The sequence below is a fragment of the Mytilus trossulus genome, chromosome 5, assembly GCF_036588685.1.
Source record: "Mytilus trossulus isolate FHL-02 chromosome 5, PNRI_Mtr1.1.1.hap1, whole genome shotgun sequence".
In the NCBI taxonomy this organism is placed as follows: Eukaryota; Metazoa; Mollusca; class Bivalvia; order Mytilida; family Mytilidae; genus Mytilus; species Mytilus trossulus.
The window spans coordinates 22,409,344-22,430,343 of record NC_086377.1 but is presented as its reverse complement, the minus strand read 5'-3'; the positions used below and the strand labels follow the sequence as shown (position 1 = coordinate 22,430,343).

The following is a 21,000-nucleotide window of genomic DNA, read 5'->3' as shown; positions in this document are numbered from 1 at the left end:
AAATACATCTCGCAAAGTCCTTGACCTTACTTTCGATAAATATTGATACGATTGAGTCATTCAATAAATTCAACGAGTTTATGCATCTCAAATATTTCAAATAAACTTGAGATTAACGATTCTAGAGGAAGAAGTATTTCTGCTTTATTTCGCTCTCATTTTATTCGTAAATTCGTCAACTGATGGACAGCTTCAAACTATAATCTCTGAAAAACGTGCTGACTTCATCTTTAGATTTTGAACATTTCATTTCATGTTTCGGTTACATAACACCTGATCCATCGTATGACGTTTGAAGGTCTCAGTCTAAGCGATTGGCTTGTATATATTCAAACTATGATACGAACTTCATTTCTGCTTATACAAAACTCCTTTAACAATTTTTTTTTCTCAAAATAACACCTGAAGTAAACCCTACAATACATTTATGATGGATATTTGAGGGTTTAAATTTACTACCGAAATTATTCAACGGTCTATGATTATTAGGTTCTATAATAGTTTTTTGAACTGAAAGTATATTGTCTGTGTCTGAATTATTTCACTTCGTTACAGAAGTCAATTACAAATAATGTTAATTCGAAAGTCACATAATTTAAAGAACACTCAACCAAAAGACAATGTTTTGTTATTTCTGTATATACATACAAATGAATAAAAGCAAAGAAGAAACAACTTATTGTAAAACCTTCAACTGACATTGGATAAAGAGTGGTCTATAAAGAGCATAACTTAATCACTATGATGTCAACATTAAGGTTGTGTGTTCACACCCAACATGCAGGTGCGTTCATATGCAATCTTAATTGACCAGGATTGCAAGTTTGTCCATGTAGACGGTTGACAGTTCTTTCCTGGTCACTCATACAAATGTCCCTTACGCTATACATATGGTTAATAGTGTTGACATTACACACAATAAAAAAGTGTATCAACCAATCAACATATCATTCATTAGAAAACTAATGCGCTCGAAAATTAGATAAAACTGATCATTTGTTCCTGAATCAATCATGTGTCGATAAGTTTTAGTATGACCGGATATCATTCAAAAATTCGTTTAGTCTGCCTCGACACATTTAATTGAAAAGCTTCCGGCTTGTATACTTGAGACAGTTTTCGGGACTCAAAATTTCGTATTTCGCCAATAAAAGACACTGTAATGCATGTTGAAGTTTGCCCTCAACACTAATCTTCAAGTGCCTCACGATGAGTTGTTACTAAAAAAACAACTGCATATTCAGATTTCTCTTATCAAAACCCGTGCTGACTAAAATGGCAGTGTTTTATACGCTGACTCAGGCATAAACAAGGGACAGTACTTTGAAATGTCTATTATCTCTAGGTTGGAAAATTCACATTTTTATTCAAAACCAATATATAACAACGTATAATGCCGAATAGTTTTTAAAACCATGTACCTTGTTTTCTTATACACAACACAAATGCCGATAGCGCAGCACAAATTGCTGAAAAATAATGGAATCGAAAAAAATCAATCGCTAACAACATGTACTAATTATTATCTTTGCTGTCACGCTGTCTAGAAATATTTGATGACAATTTTTTTTGGATAATCTTTATTGGTGAATTATGATAGTGTTATTTTTAACATTCAAATGTATAATTAGTTAATTCAGTTACAACCTCGATACACAGGGGTATGCACTAATTTTTGTTACATTATCTGTTCTAAAGCGGAGGGTTTTAATACGCGTTAGGCAGGTAGTTGTCTATATGGTTTTGAAGATCATTGTTTTGGGTAAATCTAGTAATTTTTTCTATAATCATTCGCATGTCTTCATGTAAATTATGCAATTCATGTTCTCGAAAGCTGACGTGTGGTCTATGCACAACACAATTTCTAAGTTCTCTTAGTGTCTCGACAATATCTCCAGAGTTCCTTATAACTGTCACTTTTGCATCCCAATCGTTTGTTGGACAGATAACTAAATCGTAGTCACGAATGATTTTATAAAGAAAACTTGTGTCACAATTGATAAATCCATCTCCTGGGTTTCTATACATTTCCTTCTCATTTTTGGTTAGCTTTAATTTGTTATTCATTTTATCTGTGCATCGGATATAGTGACGTCGAATGGCTTCTGGGGTCCAAGAAGTATGGACTGATGTTGCCAGTCGTCTCATCGCTTTTGGTGTGAGATCAAGAATAAGTAACGCTACTTGTGTTAGATTACTGCGCTCATCGTCTATCAATATATCATAATGGACACCTAAATGAAAACAACATTTATTCATATTTGCTATGTTCAAGACATTTTTCGGGACTTGCAGGAATACCCCCCCCCAAAAAAAAAAAAATAAATAAATAAATAAAAATAAAGCATAAATACTTGACAAGGTTAAGAGTTCTATGAATAATAGGAACCATAACAGATTATTCCAATTCATCATAAGCCAACATTGCCTGAGGAATTCGGAACAACGATTTTGTGCAGCACTATTGATAAGAATATAGACGATCAATATGAAATGAAATTGTTTCGACTGATACTTTGGCACAACATCAGTATCCGTTTTTTTCACTCAAAATGTAATAAAACAATGCGATTGCTATATGTTAAAAGAGATAACCCCTAAAACGGGTGGCCATGCACTTCATTGAATTTTTTAAAATGGAATTGATAATTATTTTTTTACAAAAAGACAATTATATTTTTTCTGTCTTTCGAAATAACATTAAAAATGTGGTTCACACTTTAAAATAACTATATACGCGGGTTATTCAGTTTGCACCACCTTTTTAAATTTTATTTCAAAAATGCATTTCATCCGAGTCCAATGATTGAACTCTGTTAATCAGTATTTTCTGTATTTCAAATGACTTTTTTTATATGTTGTCAATTATAAATGAATAAAGTATCTCTATAAAAAATATAGCTGTAAAACCAATCAAAAGTTTGGGTTTTCTTTATGTTAAAAAAACAGTATCGATTACGATAGGCAATGCTACAAAATTTAAATAAAACAGACGATATACAATCATCTATGAAATTTTATTTTGATACAATACAATCAAAAATATTTGCTGTAGTTCATGGTTTAACTTGTGGTGATCAACATTATATACACGATGTCAATTTATCAAATTATATTGATGCTGACAACAATTATTTTTTTAATTTTAAACTTACATTTCTTCACCTTTATGTATAAAAATCCATTATCAGGCCAGTTTATGATATTAATAAATAAAAAAATGTTATTGTCGCTTTTAATTGTAATCAAAATAAATGTGTGTAACCGTAGAGCTCTCAACTTGTGTTTAAACTATACCATTAAGACATAATTCTAATGCATTTGCAAATTATTCTAACAAAATGGAAAACAAATTGCCAAATGTTGTTGATGTGACAATACATTTTACATTTTTTTAACTTTAGATTCTTCTATTATATGTATTAAAATCAATCTTGAGGTAAACAACAAAGTATCCAATTTGTCCGGCCACTTCATGAAAAAGGGACGTATGGTCACTTTTTTTTATTTTTATGGACATACATATAAGTACCCGTTTATTTATAGTGATCTCAATTTGTGTTAAACTATTCATCCACAAGGACCACATATTGTAACTTTTTAGTATAATCGAGATAAAAACAGGTAGCCGTAGACTTATACTGCTTTAAACACAAATTAAGCTATCTACCCATAAGCTGAATGACATGAATCTTAATGTTGTATAATATAACTAAATAAAAGTATTGGCACATTCATCTTTGCCCACAGCAATTATATTTGCAGGTGTAATCAATTATCATAAAAATGTGATACGCGCCCATTGTATATATCATTTTTTTACTCTCTTTTAATTTTCCTTATTTATTTCTTTTCTATAATGCATTGTAATCGTTACTCTATATATGTGTTCAGTTAGCTTTTTTAAGTAGCTAATCGTGTAATATAATAGATCACTGCATCTAATATACATTGCCTGTCTGCGTCAACATGCTTTTACTTCAACCAGAAAACATTCGTACACTTTTAAAAACTGAGAACACGCGCCTTTGTCCATGTTAACATTTCTTTCAAACAAATTTAGAAGATGCAACTCCTTTGCGTTTACGTGGAGATAAACGCGAGTGTAAACACTCCTTAAACTTAATCTATACTATTTAACGAGGAGACCTCATTTTGTGTGTCGCTTCTCTTTCTTCTACAATAAATCAATCATCATGTTTCTGTGTCCTATAGGTACCATGCACAGTCGCATTTGTCATCCCTTATTATGATTATTCAGATTGGGTTATTTTGAGGGAAAAACGATAAAAAAGGCGTCCGGATAATAAAACCGTCGTCAGACCGACATTTAAGTCGTAAAAAAGACTTCCGGTTTCAAACTTGCTAAGAAGTACTCATTTATACTATTATAATACTTTATACTTTAATATATAAAGACTCTCTGTTATGACAGTGGTCGCCATGAAAAAAAAACCTAGGACTTGATAGATAAAAGCAAATACACTATTAATAATATACGTATGTTCAGAAGACCAAAAATATTTAAAATCACTTTATTCGTGGTCTTTGAATATAATTCCCGTATTCAGTCTACTGTTTTCTTTGAAATGTCTAGTATTTAAGGGGTCATTTTACTCGCATATCAGATTGAGTTTTTTATTTGAGAAAATGATAAAAAAAAAAGGCGTCTGGATATTGAAACCGTCATCAGACCGACTTTAAAGTCATAGGAATGGCTTCCGTTTTTTAACTTGCATTGTATCAAGATTTCTAAGTAATCGGAGAGAGGGCAATTATTTTCCAATTTATCTACATTTATAGTATGATTAAACTATATACTATAATATATAGCGACTCTCTATTATAGCAATCGTCCTGATTATGCATGAAATATTTGCCACTGGATGTTTAGCAACCACCAAACAATTGATCTATTAAAGCAGTGGTCGCCGTGAAAAACACTTGGATTTGATAGTTAAAAGTAAAAACACTATTAATAATATACGTATGTATAGAAGGTTTCAGACCACAATTATTTAAATTCACTTTACTCGTGGTCTTGGAATATAGTTCCCAATTATCATAATGGTTATAATCATTAATCGTAATGGTTTCTAAGTATTCTGTCTACTATTTTCTTTGAAATGTTTACTATTTAAGGGGTCATTTCAGTTGCTTATCAGATTGAGATTCTTTTTGAGAAAAACGATTAAAACAAAGGCGTCTGGATATTAAAACCGTAATCAGACCGACTTTTAAGTCATAGAAAGGGCTTCTTGTTTATAACCAAGATTTCTAGGTAATCGAAGAGAGGGCAATTATTTTCCAGTTCATCTACATTTATACTATGATAATACTATATACTATTATATATAGAGACTCTCTATTATAGCAATCGTCCGGATTATGCATAAAGTAATTGCCACTGGACGTAAAGCAACCAACAATCAATCAATCTATTATAGAAGTGGTCGCCGTGAAAAAGAAACTTTGATTTGATAGTTAAAGCAAAAAAAACTTGGATTTGATAGTTAAAGCAAATACAATATTAAAAATACGCGTTTGTTCAGTAGGCTTCAGACCACAATTATTTAAATTTACTTTATTCGTGGTCTTGGAATTTAGTTCCCAATTATTATATAGGGTAATGCTTCCTAAGTAATCTGTCTACGGTTTTTCTTAGAAATGTCTACTACTCAAGGGGTCATTTCACATGCATATCAGTTGCGGATCCATAAATTTTTGTAAGGGGATGGGGTCCGCTGACGGCCCTTAAAAGGGCTGCGCTCCAGTCACGCTTCAGTGGCCCTATATAATCAACAACAAAATATTCAACATAAAGGAGGGCCCCAGCCTTCTGGATCTGCCTATGGATCTATACTATTAAACGAGAAGACCTTATTTTGTGTGTCGCTTCTCTTTCTTCCACAATAAATCAATCATCATGTTTCTGTGTCCTATAGGTACCATGCACAGTCGCATCTCTCATCCCTTATTATGATTATTCAGATTGGGTTATTTTGAGGGAAAAACGATAAAAAAAAAGGCGTCCGGATAATAAAACCGTCGTCAGACCGACATTTAAGTCATAGAAAAGACTTCCGGTTTCAAACTTGCTTAGAAGTACTCAAATAGAGCACGTTTATCTACATTTATACTATTATAATACTATATACTTTAATATATAAAGACTCTCTGTTATGACAGTGGTCGCCATGAAAAAAAAACCTAGGACTTGATAGATAAAGGAAAATACACTATTAATAATATACTTATGTTCAGAAGACCAAAATTATTTAAAATCACTTTATTCGTGGTCTTGGAATATAGTTCCCGTATTCAGTCTACTGTTTTCTTTGAAATGTCTAGTATTTAAGGGGTCATTTTAGTTGCATATCAGATTGAGTTTTTTTCTGAGAAAACGAAAAAAAAAAAAAGGCGTCTGTATATTGAAAACGTCATCAGACCGACTTTAAAGTCATATGAATGGCTTCCTGTTTTTAACTTGCATTGTATCAAGATTTCTAAGTAATCGGAGAGAGGGCAATTTTTTTCCAGTTTATCTTCATTTATAATATGATAAAACTATATACTATAATATATAGGGACTCTCTATTATAGCAATCGTTCTGATTATGCATGAAATATTTGCCACTGGATGTTTAGCAACCACCAATCAATTGATCTATTACAACAGTGGTCGCCGTGAAAAACACTTGGATTTGATAGTTAAAAGTAAAAACACTATTAATAATATACGTATGTATAGAAGGTTTCAGACCACAATTATTTAAATTCACTTTATTCGTGGTCTTGGAATATAGTTCCCAATAATCATATGGGGTAATGGTCCCTAAGTATTCTGTCTACTGTTTTCTTTGAAATGTTTACTATTTAACAGGTTGGGAACAAACCCTCTCTATGGTGATTATACTTGTATAGAGGGATAAACCTTCTATGGAGGGATAACATTATACCTCTATAGAGGGGTATTTTTATTTAGACTGGATTTAAATCAAAACAGGGCAGAATGGCATTCTCTACTTATTATGGCGGTAACCTGCAACAGTTGATGCACCAATTGATGTACTTAGTTTAATATGCACATGCCCAGTTTGCTGCTTATCTGACTATATATAAAATCGATTGTTCATCATGATTGAAAGCTGTGATGATCAAGTAAATCTACTCACTTATGCCTCACTGAACAGAATTTCTATTGTTAGATTTACATTTGTGTAACATGAACTTTAAAGGTCTATTCCTTTTGATGTTGATCAGGTGTTCAGATAGGTATACAATAGATTTCAAGTTTTGTCACTTTAGCAGAAAACAGGTTATCCCAATTTTGAGTAAAGTGCATATGTTGATGCACCTACTGCTAGAGATTATATCCAATATAATTAGAAAATGACATTCTGCCCTAATTTGCTTTAAATCCAGTGCAAACACAAATACCCCTCTATAGAGGGGTAATTATATCCTTTTAAAGAAGGTTTATCCCTCTATACAGGTATAATCACCATCCAGAGGGTTTGTTCCCAACCTGTTTAAGGTGGTTTGGGTGTCTTTCGCCATCTTGGATTGTAAAAAACAGAGAATCTAAGGTCCATATTTTCTAATAAGTTAGCAAAATTTGATGCAGGAATGCAGAATTTAATGTGAATTTTCATTTAAAAGAACCAATTTATAAGAATATAACTTAGAAATATTAATATTTTTACAAATGTAGATTAATTTTGGTTGTTTTTGAATATTTTTCAAATTGGCATTTTAAGGGGAGGTAACTCTATAACAGTGCATTTTCTGAAGGACTCTACATGAAATTTTCCTATTTTGTCTTTAAGCCGGAAAAAACGTACGGTGACCCTATCTTTTTTTTTTTTTGATATTCTCAAAGCATTGTCTGAAAGCAATCTTTTCCTAATTTATTTTAAAATTCTATCATTTTGTTTAGTTTTTATTCACAAAATGGTGTTTTTTCCTGTATAATCCATACCAAATTTGTCATTTTGTCACAACCTGTAGCTTGAGAAAATGCACGGTGACCTATCATTTTTATAATATTTTTGATCATGTATCAATATATACTACATTTTGACAAAGTATGAACAAATTCTATCATTTTTATTTTAGACTCCCATACCACCTTAAGGGGTCGTTTCAGTTGCTTATCAGATTGAGATTTTTTTTGAGAAAAACGATAAAAACAAAGGCGTCTGGATATTAAAACCGTAATCAGACCGACTTTTAAGTCATAGAAAGGACTTCTTGTTTATAACCAAGATTTCTAGGTAATCGAAGAAAGGGCAATTATTTTCCAGTTCATCTACATTTATACTATGATAATACTATATACTATAATATATAGAGACTCTCTATTATAGCAATCGTCCGGATTATGCATACGATAATTGCCACTGGACGTTAAGCAACCAACAATCAATCTATGATAGAAGTGGTCGCCGTGAAAAAGAAACTTTGATTTGATAGTAAAAGCAAAGAAATTTGGATTTGATAGTTTAAGCAAAGAAACTTGGATTTGATAGTTAAAGCAAATACAATATTAAAAATACGTTTGTTCAGTAGGCTTCAGACCACAATTATTTAAATTCACTTTATTCGTGGTCTTGGAATCTAGTTCCCAATTATTAGGTCTTTCCACTTTTCTGTGGAAAGACCTATTGTTTTTCTTCTGATTATTTTTTTTTTTTTTTTTTTTTTCTTCCGCCTAATTTTCTTCTTGCGATAAACATTTGTTTCGCAATATGTCGCTTAGATATTTGGTATATGATATCGAACAGTTTATGCGCTTTTGAAATTTACCCTGCGTAAACGAATACTTTTCTTTGTAGGAGTTATCTCCTCAAACACTGTTTTCCTTGTTAGCGCATCTCCTTCGCAACCGTAAAATATTATGACAAATTTATTTTACAAAATTGCTCGTTATATCCTTCGCATGATTTGTCCTATTTTGACCGAAGTGATATGAACGCTCCATATGAGAGTTATTTCCCCTAATGCATTTGATATAAGTGATATGCATTTCTATCTTGAAAACCATAAGTGCTAGAGACCAAGGATCTTTTGATTTGAGGTCCTTGGTCCAAAAAAATAAAAATTAGGTCAAGGTCAAAGGTCAAGGTCAAATTCTAATTTTTGAATTTGGCTTATTTCCACTAATTTCCAGAAACCGTATAAGATATCGACATATTATTTTTACTAAATTGTTATTTGCGACATGTCGTAACACATAAATTTTGATTGCAAGAGTACTTTAAACGTAAAAGTGAGTTTTCTCCCCTCTTGTATTTAAAAATACGCGTTTGGTGATATAACTGATTAACCAAATATTTTTCGGACCTATGGTCTTTTGATTTGAGGTCCTTGGTTTATGACCTTGAAATTGATCTCAAGGTCATAGATTAATTTGACGTTCTAGTTTTTGACCTTTACTTTCAGCTCATATGTATACATAATATAGCCATGAGACTTTTGGCAAAAGGGATCAAACCATTTAACCTTGAAAAAAACAACCGGAAGTGAAGTTGTGTAAACCGGAAGTAGCTATTTTTTGTACTTTATTAATAAAAAAAGTATATAGAACCAGATCATTTTGGAATCAGTGTCAATTAAATATTCAAATATTATCGGAAGTAACATTTTTCAAACCGGAAGTAACAAATTATTTCCCTTATTTAAAAAAATATTGCATAGAAACCATATATTTCTGGAATCAGCGTACAATAACCTATCAGTTGACGATTGAAATGACATTTTAAACTTAATTTTACAACTTTCATATTAAAATACATTGTTTTCAATGGAAAGACCTTCAATTGTTCTCTCTGAACAATTGGTTTTTAATTATATAGGGTAATGCTTCCTAAGTAATCTGTCCACGGTTTTCTTAGAAATGTCTACTACTCAAGGGGTCATTTCACATGCATATTAGTTGCGGATCCAGAAATTTTTGTAAGGGGATGTGGGGGGGGGGCGCTGACGGCCCTTAAAAGGGCTGCGCTCCAGTCACGCTTCAGTGGCCCTATTGATCAACAACAAAATATTCAACATAAAGGAGGGCCCAGCCTTCTGGATCTGCCTATGCATCTATACTATTAAAAGAGAAGACCTCATTTTTGGGTGTCGCTTCTCTTCTTTTCACAATAAATTAATCAACACGCCTCTGTGTCCTATAGGTACAGTGCATAGTGCCATTTGTCATCCATTCGTATGATTATTCAGATTGAGTTATTATTGGATAAAAACGTGAAAAAAAGGCATCCGGGTATTGTCCCGTAATTGGACGAAATTTTAAATCAGATTAGACTTCCGGTTTGCGTTATTCTGTATACTTTGAACATACATATATAAAGTGTATTTTCAGAATTCTATCTGCTATCATTTTCAAGTTTACTATCCACGGCAGTCGCATAGTTTATTAAATAGAGAGCGTCTGTATACTATATCAATGACAACTATGGATCGATTTGTAAACTTCGAATTGAAAGTATATACACTATATTTATATAGTAATGAATGTTTATAATATACAGATAAGCGCTAAAAATATTCATGTGAACTTTTAATACCTTTTCTGAAATCCTCCAGTCATTAAATGTTTTTCAAAATGCATTGATTACAAAAAAAAAAGAAGATGTGGTATGATTGACATGTTGAGACAACTCTCCACAAGAGACTTATATAACACAGATATTAACAACTATAGGTTACCGTACGACCTTCAACAACGAGCAAAGCCCATACCGCATACTCAGCTTTAAAAGGCCCCGAACTGACAATGTCAAACAATTCAAACCAGAAAACAAGCGGCCTTATTTATGTACAAAAAAATTAACGAAAAACTTATATGTAACACACCACAACCACTGAATTACAGGCTCCCTACTTGAATGTTCATAACATACTAAATGTATGTTAATATTGAAATTGATAGAGAACAAAACAATGGGAATATTGGAAATAAAGGAGGAGGGATAAAAAAAAGCATTTTCCTGTCCCCAATAACCTATGACTTATGATACTTTTGCTGAAATTCTCCAGTCATTAACTCTCTGAGGGGTCCGTAGGTGGCCTGTTGCTGTTGCAAGGCCAAATTTTTTCCCTATCCAATATATCCTCCTTTTACGGTGGCATTCCAAATTTCTCTGACGTTCATCCCAAATGGCCTCTATTGTATCAACCTACCTATTGTATTTATTGTGAACTTGTTCTCGTTCTGAATATGCATGAAATATTTGCCACTGGACGTTAAGCAACCAACAATCAATCAATCATCAATTTTACATACATTTGGGTTAAATTACAAATATATAGGGCACTGCCCGGTATTTTATTTATATGAATGGTATCTATATCATTTAACTTCACCGCCCGGTATCTTAAGAATTGCCCGGTACCCCATCGTTGGAACCGTCGGGGTACCGCCCGGAACCCCATCTTTGAAACTGTCAGGGTACCGCCCGGTAGCCCATCTTTAGAACCGTTGAGGTACCGCCCGGTGTCTTTAGAACCGCCCGGTAGCCCATTTTTGGGACCGTCGGGGTACCGCCTGTAATTATGTATATAAGGGGATGCGAGAGAGATCCGAAGGATAATAGAGAAAGAGAATAGATAGATTGTTAGTTAGAAGGGTTGAGAGTAATATTGTGTTAGTGAATTAGGATTATTGTTCAACTGTTTTATTATGTCAAACTGATATACATTTATTAATTTATCAGATTACATAGTGATTTGAATTAAAACTTTGTGTTGTGGTTTTGTTTTCTTTGTGCCATTCGAACATAGATTTTACGTAATTTACGCTACAAAAATACACATCGACACTCACGAATCCATACAAAAACGACAACGCTACAATAGTATAGACAAGCCCTGGAATATTGTTTTAATGGAACGTTCACAATGGGGAAGTCGACACGATCCCTTTTGTCTTAAAGTTTAGTTTTCAAAAAGTCACACACATGATATATTGCCTATACAGTTGATTGTTTGACTTATAGTAAAATTAAATTACAAAAATGCTGACCTCCGAGATTAATTCTAAACGGAGAGTTCCAAGTCCCAAAGCAAATGGCGAAATCAAGGGCACAAGCACTTCAAACGAATGGATAATAACCGTCATATTCCTGACTTGGGACATGCATTTTCTTATATAAAAAATGATGGATTCAACTTGCTTTATTTCAAGCTACACAAACTTAGTTAAATAAATATATGCAAACTGAACTGCCATAATAAATATGCGTATCTGTTACTAAAAGAGTTAATAATGTTCATAGAGCTATTCACACAAGAAGAAATTGACTACGTAATTTGTGTGATCGAATAGATAATAATAAATCTATGTTAACAAGGAAACATAATAAGGGCCATTGTAACAAATTCTAATATCACATTGATACAGGAGCAGGAAAGAAGCAATTCATATCAGAATACCAATTTAAAAAAAAAATCATATGCACCTTTTTAGTGATACTGATAACAAACATACTTATGATTTAAGAATATTTTAAGAATGCTATTTTTGGTAGAATTTATTTGAACCGTGTCAATGTGGCGTTGTTTATTCCAAATATGTATATACATGCACATTGATAAACATTCTTCGATAGAAACCCGTAATCAACCAGGGATTATGTTGTTAAAAAAAATGAGTTCGACTACGTTTTCAGAGTCAGAACTTAGCGAGTCTTAATACTTCAATGGGTGTTTTGAGTACAGATTTAGTACCTCAAAAACTGGGATTGTTTTTTTTCCGACTCAAGTCAAATTATTATGCTGTGAAAAAGAGAAATTGGGTCAAGCGGGACATAGGAAATTAAAAAAAAATGAGAATTGCTCACGTACATACATGTAGTTTAAGCGGAATACGAGAAAGCACAAAAGAACAGTTAACGAGGTCCGGGATGAGAACCCCCGATTAAACCCCCTATAATCAGTTACATTTATTTCATGTTTGAAGAGGTGCAAATGTTTTTCTTTAATTAAATTTTTAGCAAAAAATGCATTTTAGCAAAGGGGAGGAATAGTGTGGTCTTGGGCTGCGAAAATAATGGAATTTAACTAAAGGAAATAAATAACGGACTTTGGAAAATACGGAGAAGGCTTTTGATACTTTTTAAAATTTTCCAGACATTGTAAAACCTTTTACAAAAATTCAAATTACAACATTTTACATATTTTAAACCAAGGTCTAAATGCTTTCGATTTCGCGGGTGTGTTCTAGTGTCTATTGAAATATGGAGTTAACTCGGCGTTTTAAGAAATGCAGGCGATTGAACGCCTAGTTAACTTTTTTTCCGTCCTCCTACATATTATGCTATGTCTTTGTCCAACTGTATTGTCACGATGTTATTTTTAAAGTTTTCTTCGTTTTGTTTTACAATAATACATTTTCTTTAGTGACTAAAGTTAATTAAGAGGGTACAACACGTAAGATAAAATGCATTGTTTATTAATTAGGTGATGTCGTATTGTTAGATAAGTACCAATTACCATTTTAAAATGTTGTGATGCATTATCTGAGTGAGAGTTCAGATGTCACGATATTTAGGCAAAATAAAAGACAACAATTTTTGTTCCATTTTGATTTAGTTACTTTGAGAATAAGGATTCGCTCGAAACTAGTTCTGCTTTATATCTTCATATTTTCCTTGGTACTGCAAGGTGGACAATTTCAATTTAGGAAATATGACAGATATGATGATATCATCGTTTTGATTGTCAGCTTCAAATTTCCAACTAGTAAAACACAACCTGACTGTCGTATTTTCGTGTAAGCATCTTACTTTATGAGTTTCGCCTGAAACATACGGAGTATATATTTCCAGTTTAAATCGGTAATACAGGTCCTGTAATTTCTTCTTTTGAGAGAGGGTTGCTTCTCACAAGAAAGCTATAATCAGAGAGTTCCAAGTGATGAATTTGAAGTCATCCCTTTGCACATTTTACGTACGTCATCCCCAGTTGGTTGACCGTTACGACTATGGAATATCCGTTCCAGAGATGATATGGGTTATTTTCCTAATGTAAACTACAATTCCGCTCTCTTTTACCGATTGTGACCTAACGAATAAGACTTATTTCCAGGTGTGTACCAACATGAGTTGCTCGAAGGGTGTCACATGTGGAGCAATATTTGATTACCTTTCTGATGCACAAATTATCACCCCAGTGTTTGGTGGGGTTATGATGCTTTATATTGTGTTTTGTGTACAATTATTTGTTTTGTTTTTTGTTAGGCCATATAGTTGTCTTTTGACAGTTTATTTTGGACCTATTATTTTGAATGTCCTTTTGGTATAGATTGCCTCTCGTTTGCATTTTACAACATGACGTGCGTCCAACCATAAACGTGCTCTTTCAAAATTATCAGGAATAACGACTGAAGTTGACGCAACTTACATTTACCGATTAACAACACCAAAAATAGACGGTATAGTAACCAAAAATGATAAACCAGTATCTCGTCTTATTATCGACATATGGTTCATGATTTGATCTTAAGCAACCAGAATAGTCGAAAAATTGTAATTGTCTGAGTGTAAAATTTCGACTGATTTTGGATTCACATGGCGGGAAAACCACTCAAGAGAAAAAAAATCTTTATTAGAGTGCATGGGAATCCCCTAGCTATTAATGTATTGAGTAGTCTTGCCAAATGATAAATACCTTGAGTGTTTTAATTTGATGTATGCACTTGTAGGTACTTTCGAATCGACAGGAAAGGATAGCGAGCTATCATAGTATGGTTGTCATGAATACAGTAAAATAGGGAGAAAAGGTGGACGAATTTGGGGAAAATGAATTATAGATTAATTCCTTTGGACACTTGTGATCGCAATTTACCTTGAAATAATAAACATGATAATAGTACATTATTTATTATTGGAAGACCGGATTACTTGGATATGATTGGTTTTAGAATTTAGTTCTGTTTGTGAATATTTTTTGTTTGTTTTCCTTATATTTAACGAGAAAAGATTAAAAACTTTTTGTTAATAAAGTCAGACATGTTTTGCCTATACATGTGATGTTTGACGTATACATTGATAAATATATACAAACTCACCTGCCATGATTTAAGTGTGCTACTGTTACTGAAAGAGTTGATTAATGATGAAAGAGCTAATGATACCTAGTTATAATATAGGAAAACACGGAATATTAAATCGGTTTACATGAGGAAACCTGATAAAGACCATTGAAACACAAACTCATATCATACAGAAGCAGGAAGCAAGCTGTGGATATCAGCATACCCGTGTGGACACTATGGAAATGAATATGTTTTCTGATAACTGATACCGATTACGGACATACTTATGCTGAAGGAAGGTTTGAATAATGTTATTTTCGTAGAATTCAATATCTATATTATTTCAATTTAGAGTCTCATATCTTAAAAAAAAGATACTATGTTTGTTTTTTGTTTCTTGACATTTTTACCATGGCACACTTTTAACGGAATCTATTCATTTTAATCTAGAACTACAATGTCTGACATGATAATATATAAATGTAAACTTTCAATAAGAAATCACACGACTAACCTATAATAACTAAATGATATAAACAAAAAAAACAACCATATATATGTGTTCTGATAAAAACATGTGAGGTCTGTTAACGTTCCAATTAAACATTGTACAATGTGATACTATTTGGTAACTATCAACTTAAGTAAAAGTAATTCGAGTTGCAAGTCCTATACGCTCGTGTAGATTTGCATTCAAAATTGTTACTAATTGATAAGATATTTTCAGCTGAATTTCAACCTTATTTGTAATAAAGATTTCCAATAAAATGATGTATGTACGTAACTCGACGTAGGACGTAATGGGACGGGTAATTGCCATCCATCAAAATTGTATACATCGCTTAGTTTTGAATTAGGTATTCCAAGACTTTTGAAATCACACACTGGAATGACGTACATATGAAAAAAAATATCATGACGAAAAATAATAGAAATATTGTACTTTTAGTTATCATATGGTTTTCTTAAATTTTCTGATTAGTACGATAAAGTATTAAAAAGATATACCATACCTCATCAAACGCCCTATTCGGTTATATTTCGTAGTTTTCATTATGACAGTTAATTTTAATAACTCCACATCATACCTTTTTTCCGGTCATTCTTTATATTTTATCTATCTTTTTATTATATTGTTGGGTGGAAAATATTTAAAAGGATATGTTTCTGACAGTTTAACAAATAATATGAAAGCAGAATTTGTAAGAATCTCTTTATGAGGTTCAAAATTCAGATAAAACTATCGTTTCCATTTAAAAATATACACAAGTATTTTTTTCAATTATTGTAAAATGTAACGATAAAGAAATCCTATATATGCTTTTTAAGGATGTTAAGCTGCCTTATACGACCGCCCTAGATTTGTGTTCTACCCAATAAATGATGAAATACGTGCCATTGTTAATATCTAGCTGGATATTATGTTATTTTTAACTAATTGAACAGTTTTTCATACATTTTGTACTTTTAATTTTGGATTACAAAAATATGACCAGAATAAATTAAGTGATCGTCGAATCACTGTAATGTTTTAAAGTTGCACATGAGCTTTTGGTTAAGATGTCAAAGAACAAATGTATGAAATATTTAATCGCCGAAAATCTCTAAAGTCAATTAGGTTAGATTTCATAAGTGGCATACTCGTAGGAATAGTGTGTGTCGTCAATACGTAGTCAACTATACGTCAGTAGTCTATTAAAATAAGTTCAACTGTTCATGACATAATGCTGTTGGCGGCAATTTCAAATTAGAAGACGAAATTTTCGTATGTACTCAATTTGGAGGTAGGGGTTCAAATTAGCGGTGGTCCGAGGTCTGCGACTCTCCACTTTTGAAGTCGGACTTTCGACTGGGACAGTTGTTACTAGCTACGCTCGACAAGCCTGACGGACGTTCCACTTGTCTTGCAAGAAAATGAAAAAAAATAGTTTCCAGTCTCCTTACGGTTTCATCATTTTAATTCATGACAGCGATGTTCATTTTGTTTAACCGCTAGCTTTTTTACAGAAAATCGCCCACAAATAATGTGTAATTTCGAGTAAAATCGTATCTGACAAAAACATAATTGAAAATAAAACGGCTGCCGTGAGGTGACAATTACAATGTCGGATCCGATTCCGGAAGGGGATAAAGGTATTCCGGGTTTTGGAGATCACAAAAAAAAAACCACAGACAGGTGACAAAATACATCTATTCATGGAAAATAAATATAAGCACTAGAATTGAAAGCAAAAATATATATGTAAAAGAAGAAAAGCAGAAAATATTTTGTACAGAAACTCAAAATTACTTTTTGACAAATTGTAATGTCAAAATCCAGTACAATGTGACAGCTTGGAACAGTATATCTAACAATATATATGTTCCTGGTGACAGTTTTATTTTTCTTTATCAGTTATAAATGTTGTTAATGCATGTTAGATGCTTTTCAAGTGTAAACATATTACTGCAATTTCAATGGGTATTTTTTTCTCTCAATTTTGATGGATCAATTAAAATAGCTTGCAGTTTCTTCGTTTATTTTCACAAATAGTGCAACTAGATTAAATGATACCTGAATGCAAGCAAATCAAATGATATATAAGTGTTCTCCTTTGTACCACTCTACCCCTTCTGTTTGATAACTTTGAAACTTGAGATCCATACCATCAACCATATACATTCATGTATGGGACTATATAACTTATCAAATGAAATATTGAGGATCTCTAGGGTCACCCCTCCCACTCCTGTTTTAGAACTTTGAAACAGTCGAGATCCCCACCCCTAAACCATATCTATTCATGTATGGGACAATATAACTAATCAAATGAAATACAGGGGGAGTCCCTTTGGTCACTCCACCCCTCTCGTTAGGGAACTTTGAAACAGTCGATATCCCCACCCCTAAACCATATAAATTCATGTTAGGATAATATGATAAATAAAATAAAATATAGGGGAGTCCCTGGGGGTCACTCCAACCCACCTGTTTGAGAACTTGGACACGGTCGCTATCCCCACCTCTAAACCATATATATGCATGTATTGGACAATATAACAAATCATATGAAATGTAGGTGGAGTTCGTGGGCCATTCTAACTCTTCCTGTTTGAGAATTTGTAAACGGTCGAGATCCCCATCCTTCAACCATATTTTTTCATGTATGGGACAATATAACAAATGGAATGAATTATTGGAGGAGTCCCTAGAGTCACCCACCCCCTCTTGTGTGTGTTTTGAGAATATGTAAAAAATTGAGATACCAACTCCGAAACCATATCTATTCCTGTTTGTCACTTCAAAACGATAGAAAGACATTCAAGGTCAATCTCATAGGCGTCACATATGCATATCACTTTGCTAGACCTAACCAATAGGTGTACTATACTCTGCCAAATGTCAGGCGACCACGAAAATGAATAATTAAGGGAGCTTTGTTTTGTAGACTTCGTAACAGCATTATGTTACAATTATTTCTTCTTTATTATAAAATTTAAATGATGGAAAAAAATTAGTAGGTTTACAGAATTTACTTTAATTATATTTTTAATTATTTCTGGTCCTATAAAAATTTTCAATTAAATATGGCTCCTTTTAAAGAAACATATCTTTCAAGCCCAAGTATGTTTGACCAACTGTTTTATAATTGCCTGTCATTTTATTCCAATTTTAGACACCATGGACATGGGGTCAGGATGGGGTCATTTACATTTACTATAGGCAGGTCAGTCAGACCTCAACTTTGATCCCTGCAGAAGTCAACATTTGTCTGATTTGTATCTTATAACTTTTGTACTGTAGAACCCAACTCCCTTTTATTTTCAGGGAAGTAAGTCCATTTATACTTTTACAAGCTCGTACCAAAGTCAACCTTAACCACTAACAGTCAACTTATACCAAAGTATACAGGAGCCTGTAATTCAGTGGTTGTCGTTTGTTTATGTGTTAAATATTTGTTTTTCGTTCATTTTTTTTTACATAAATGAGGCCGTTAGTTTTCTAGTTTGAATCTTTTACATTGTCTTATCGGGGCCTATTATAGCTGATTATGCGGTATGGGCTTTGCTCATTATTGAAGGCCGTACAATGACCTATAGTTGTTAATGTCTGTGTCATTTTCGTCTTTCGTGGATAGTTGTCTCATTGGCAATCAAACCACATCTTCTGTTTTTATTTGTTAACTATCAACTAGAAGAACTGCAATCATTGCGAACTTGTAACACTGCAGACTCATGACCATGAAAAATGCGTTGCTTTTAAAAATATTGATAAAATATGAATTATTTGCCTTAATGATTAATTCATTAAATGAACATAAATGAACAATATATGAATGTTTAATTTTAGTTCTTTAAAATCTTTAAAAAAACAAATCGAAGCAACATAGCCATAGTTTTCTTAATTATGTTTGTCTTGGTTTTGGTTAATTGCCTACAGCGCTTACAGTGCTTTGATTTCGAAAAAAGGTGTGTTCGATTTGGGTTTGTTCTGTAGTAATTTGTTGATGCCCGCGTCACACTGTCCCGATTTTTACGCCGATGGCCACTCGATTATGGAAATTTTCAAAATCGGTACTGATCGTATCCATATCGGCATATTCGTAGTGCCATCTTTGACCATCGCAGAACCATCGTCTACTTTTTCTAGCCGTCGGGGACAACTTCGGGAAGGGTTCTAAATTTTTTAACATGTTAAAAAATCCCCGAAGGTGCGTCCGATGTTGATGGTTCGTATTGAGTTCGTATCACCCACCGTAATGTCAACGGGAATGCATCTTTGAAAATCGTATTGCATTCGTGTTTCCATCGTTTCCATCGGTCAGTTTTGACATGACGATGTCTACACGATTGAAACACGAAACTACCCAAAGGTCTTACGATGGCAAAACGACTACGTGAAGACATCGTAATCCCGTCGTGTTGCCATCGAATAAAAGTACGAAGGCGACAAGATGGAACTACGACGACAATAAATCCAACTAAATGTAACTTAATTTTTGCGCTAAAATACATTTAAAGTGCCATACGTGATATGCACTAATCAGTCTAATACGACAGTTAAGAAAGACATTCATAAAACATGGAGCTCATATCATATAATTCTATGAGATCAAGAAAGGCGACAGCGTTGTTTCTATTAATTCAAATGGAACCAGAGGAGCAGCTATTACAGGCTCAGGATTTACTTTTTCATGTCAAATATTATTTTTTGTCAATTTTTCATATCAAATAACCGTATAACAGTCATAAAGGCGACTCGTACACCAACACTGCAGGTACACGTATAAAGGGAAACCAACTTTTTCTTCATTATTCTGATTTTTTATGTATCGTCTGAGTTGTTGTCACACAAATGTTTACTCCATAACCATTTTGTTTTCTATATGCCATATTTTGCCGCATTTGTTGCTTTCTCCACATCCTTCCTTTTGTCTATATTTTTATGATATTCTCCCGGAAAGAGCTCTGTTTGAATAAAAGGGATCAAGGAACCTATTACCTTACCTTTAAGATAGATCAGTAAACATGGGCATACTTATGGGTGATTATTCAGAGAAGTCTACACATTTTACAGTTCAGACAAGGCAATGCCGAGCGTTGCATCACCTCGTATGCAACATATTGGGGACAAATATGGACACTGTATTTGTATATGGCAAATGCAGAAAATGGTATATTGAATGTGCATATTTGATACCTAAACTATTTTTTTTATAAATCAACCAAAACATTCAGTAACTGGAAATACCATTAATATTGTCTTTAGAACCATCAAGTAAAAATTTGAGCAAACAAGTACCTGTGTATTATACTATTTCAAGGAGAAAATACAAGTCAATCTGCATGACCTTGACTTTTGGCTTTGAACGTAAAACATGTTAAATCATTACAAGGAGGAACAATATACCAAATGTGGTTAAAATATTTTGAAGCATATTGGTTTTAGAGTGTCCACAAGGGTGAAATTGCCTTGT

At 33.0% G+C, this 21,000-nt stretch overlaps 1 protein-coding gene across 1 annotated transcript in view; it reads right to left on the bottom strand.

The window, feature by feature from the left end:
• Positions 1 to 1,600: 1,600 nt before the first annotated feature.
• The window catches only part of LOC134719516 (uncharacterized), a 37,685-nt gene continuing 18,285 nt past the window's right edge, over positions 1,601 to 21,000 (bottom strand). Inside the window, exon 2 of the mRNA XM_063582510.1 lies at positions 1,601 to 2,234. Within this exon, the coding sequence (XP_063438580.1) occupies positions 1,708 to 2,234 (527 nt within the window). The 3' untranslated portion in view covers positions 1,601 to 1,707. The remainder of the gene's footprint in view (positions 2,235 to 21,000) is intronic.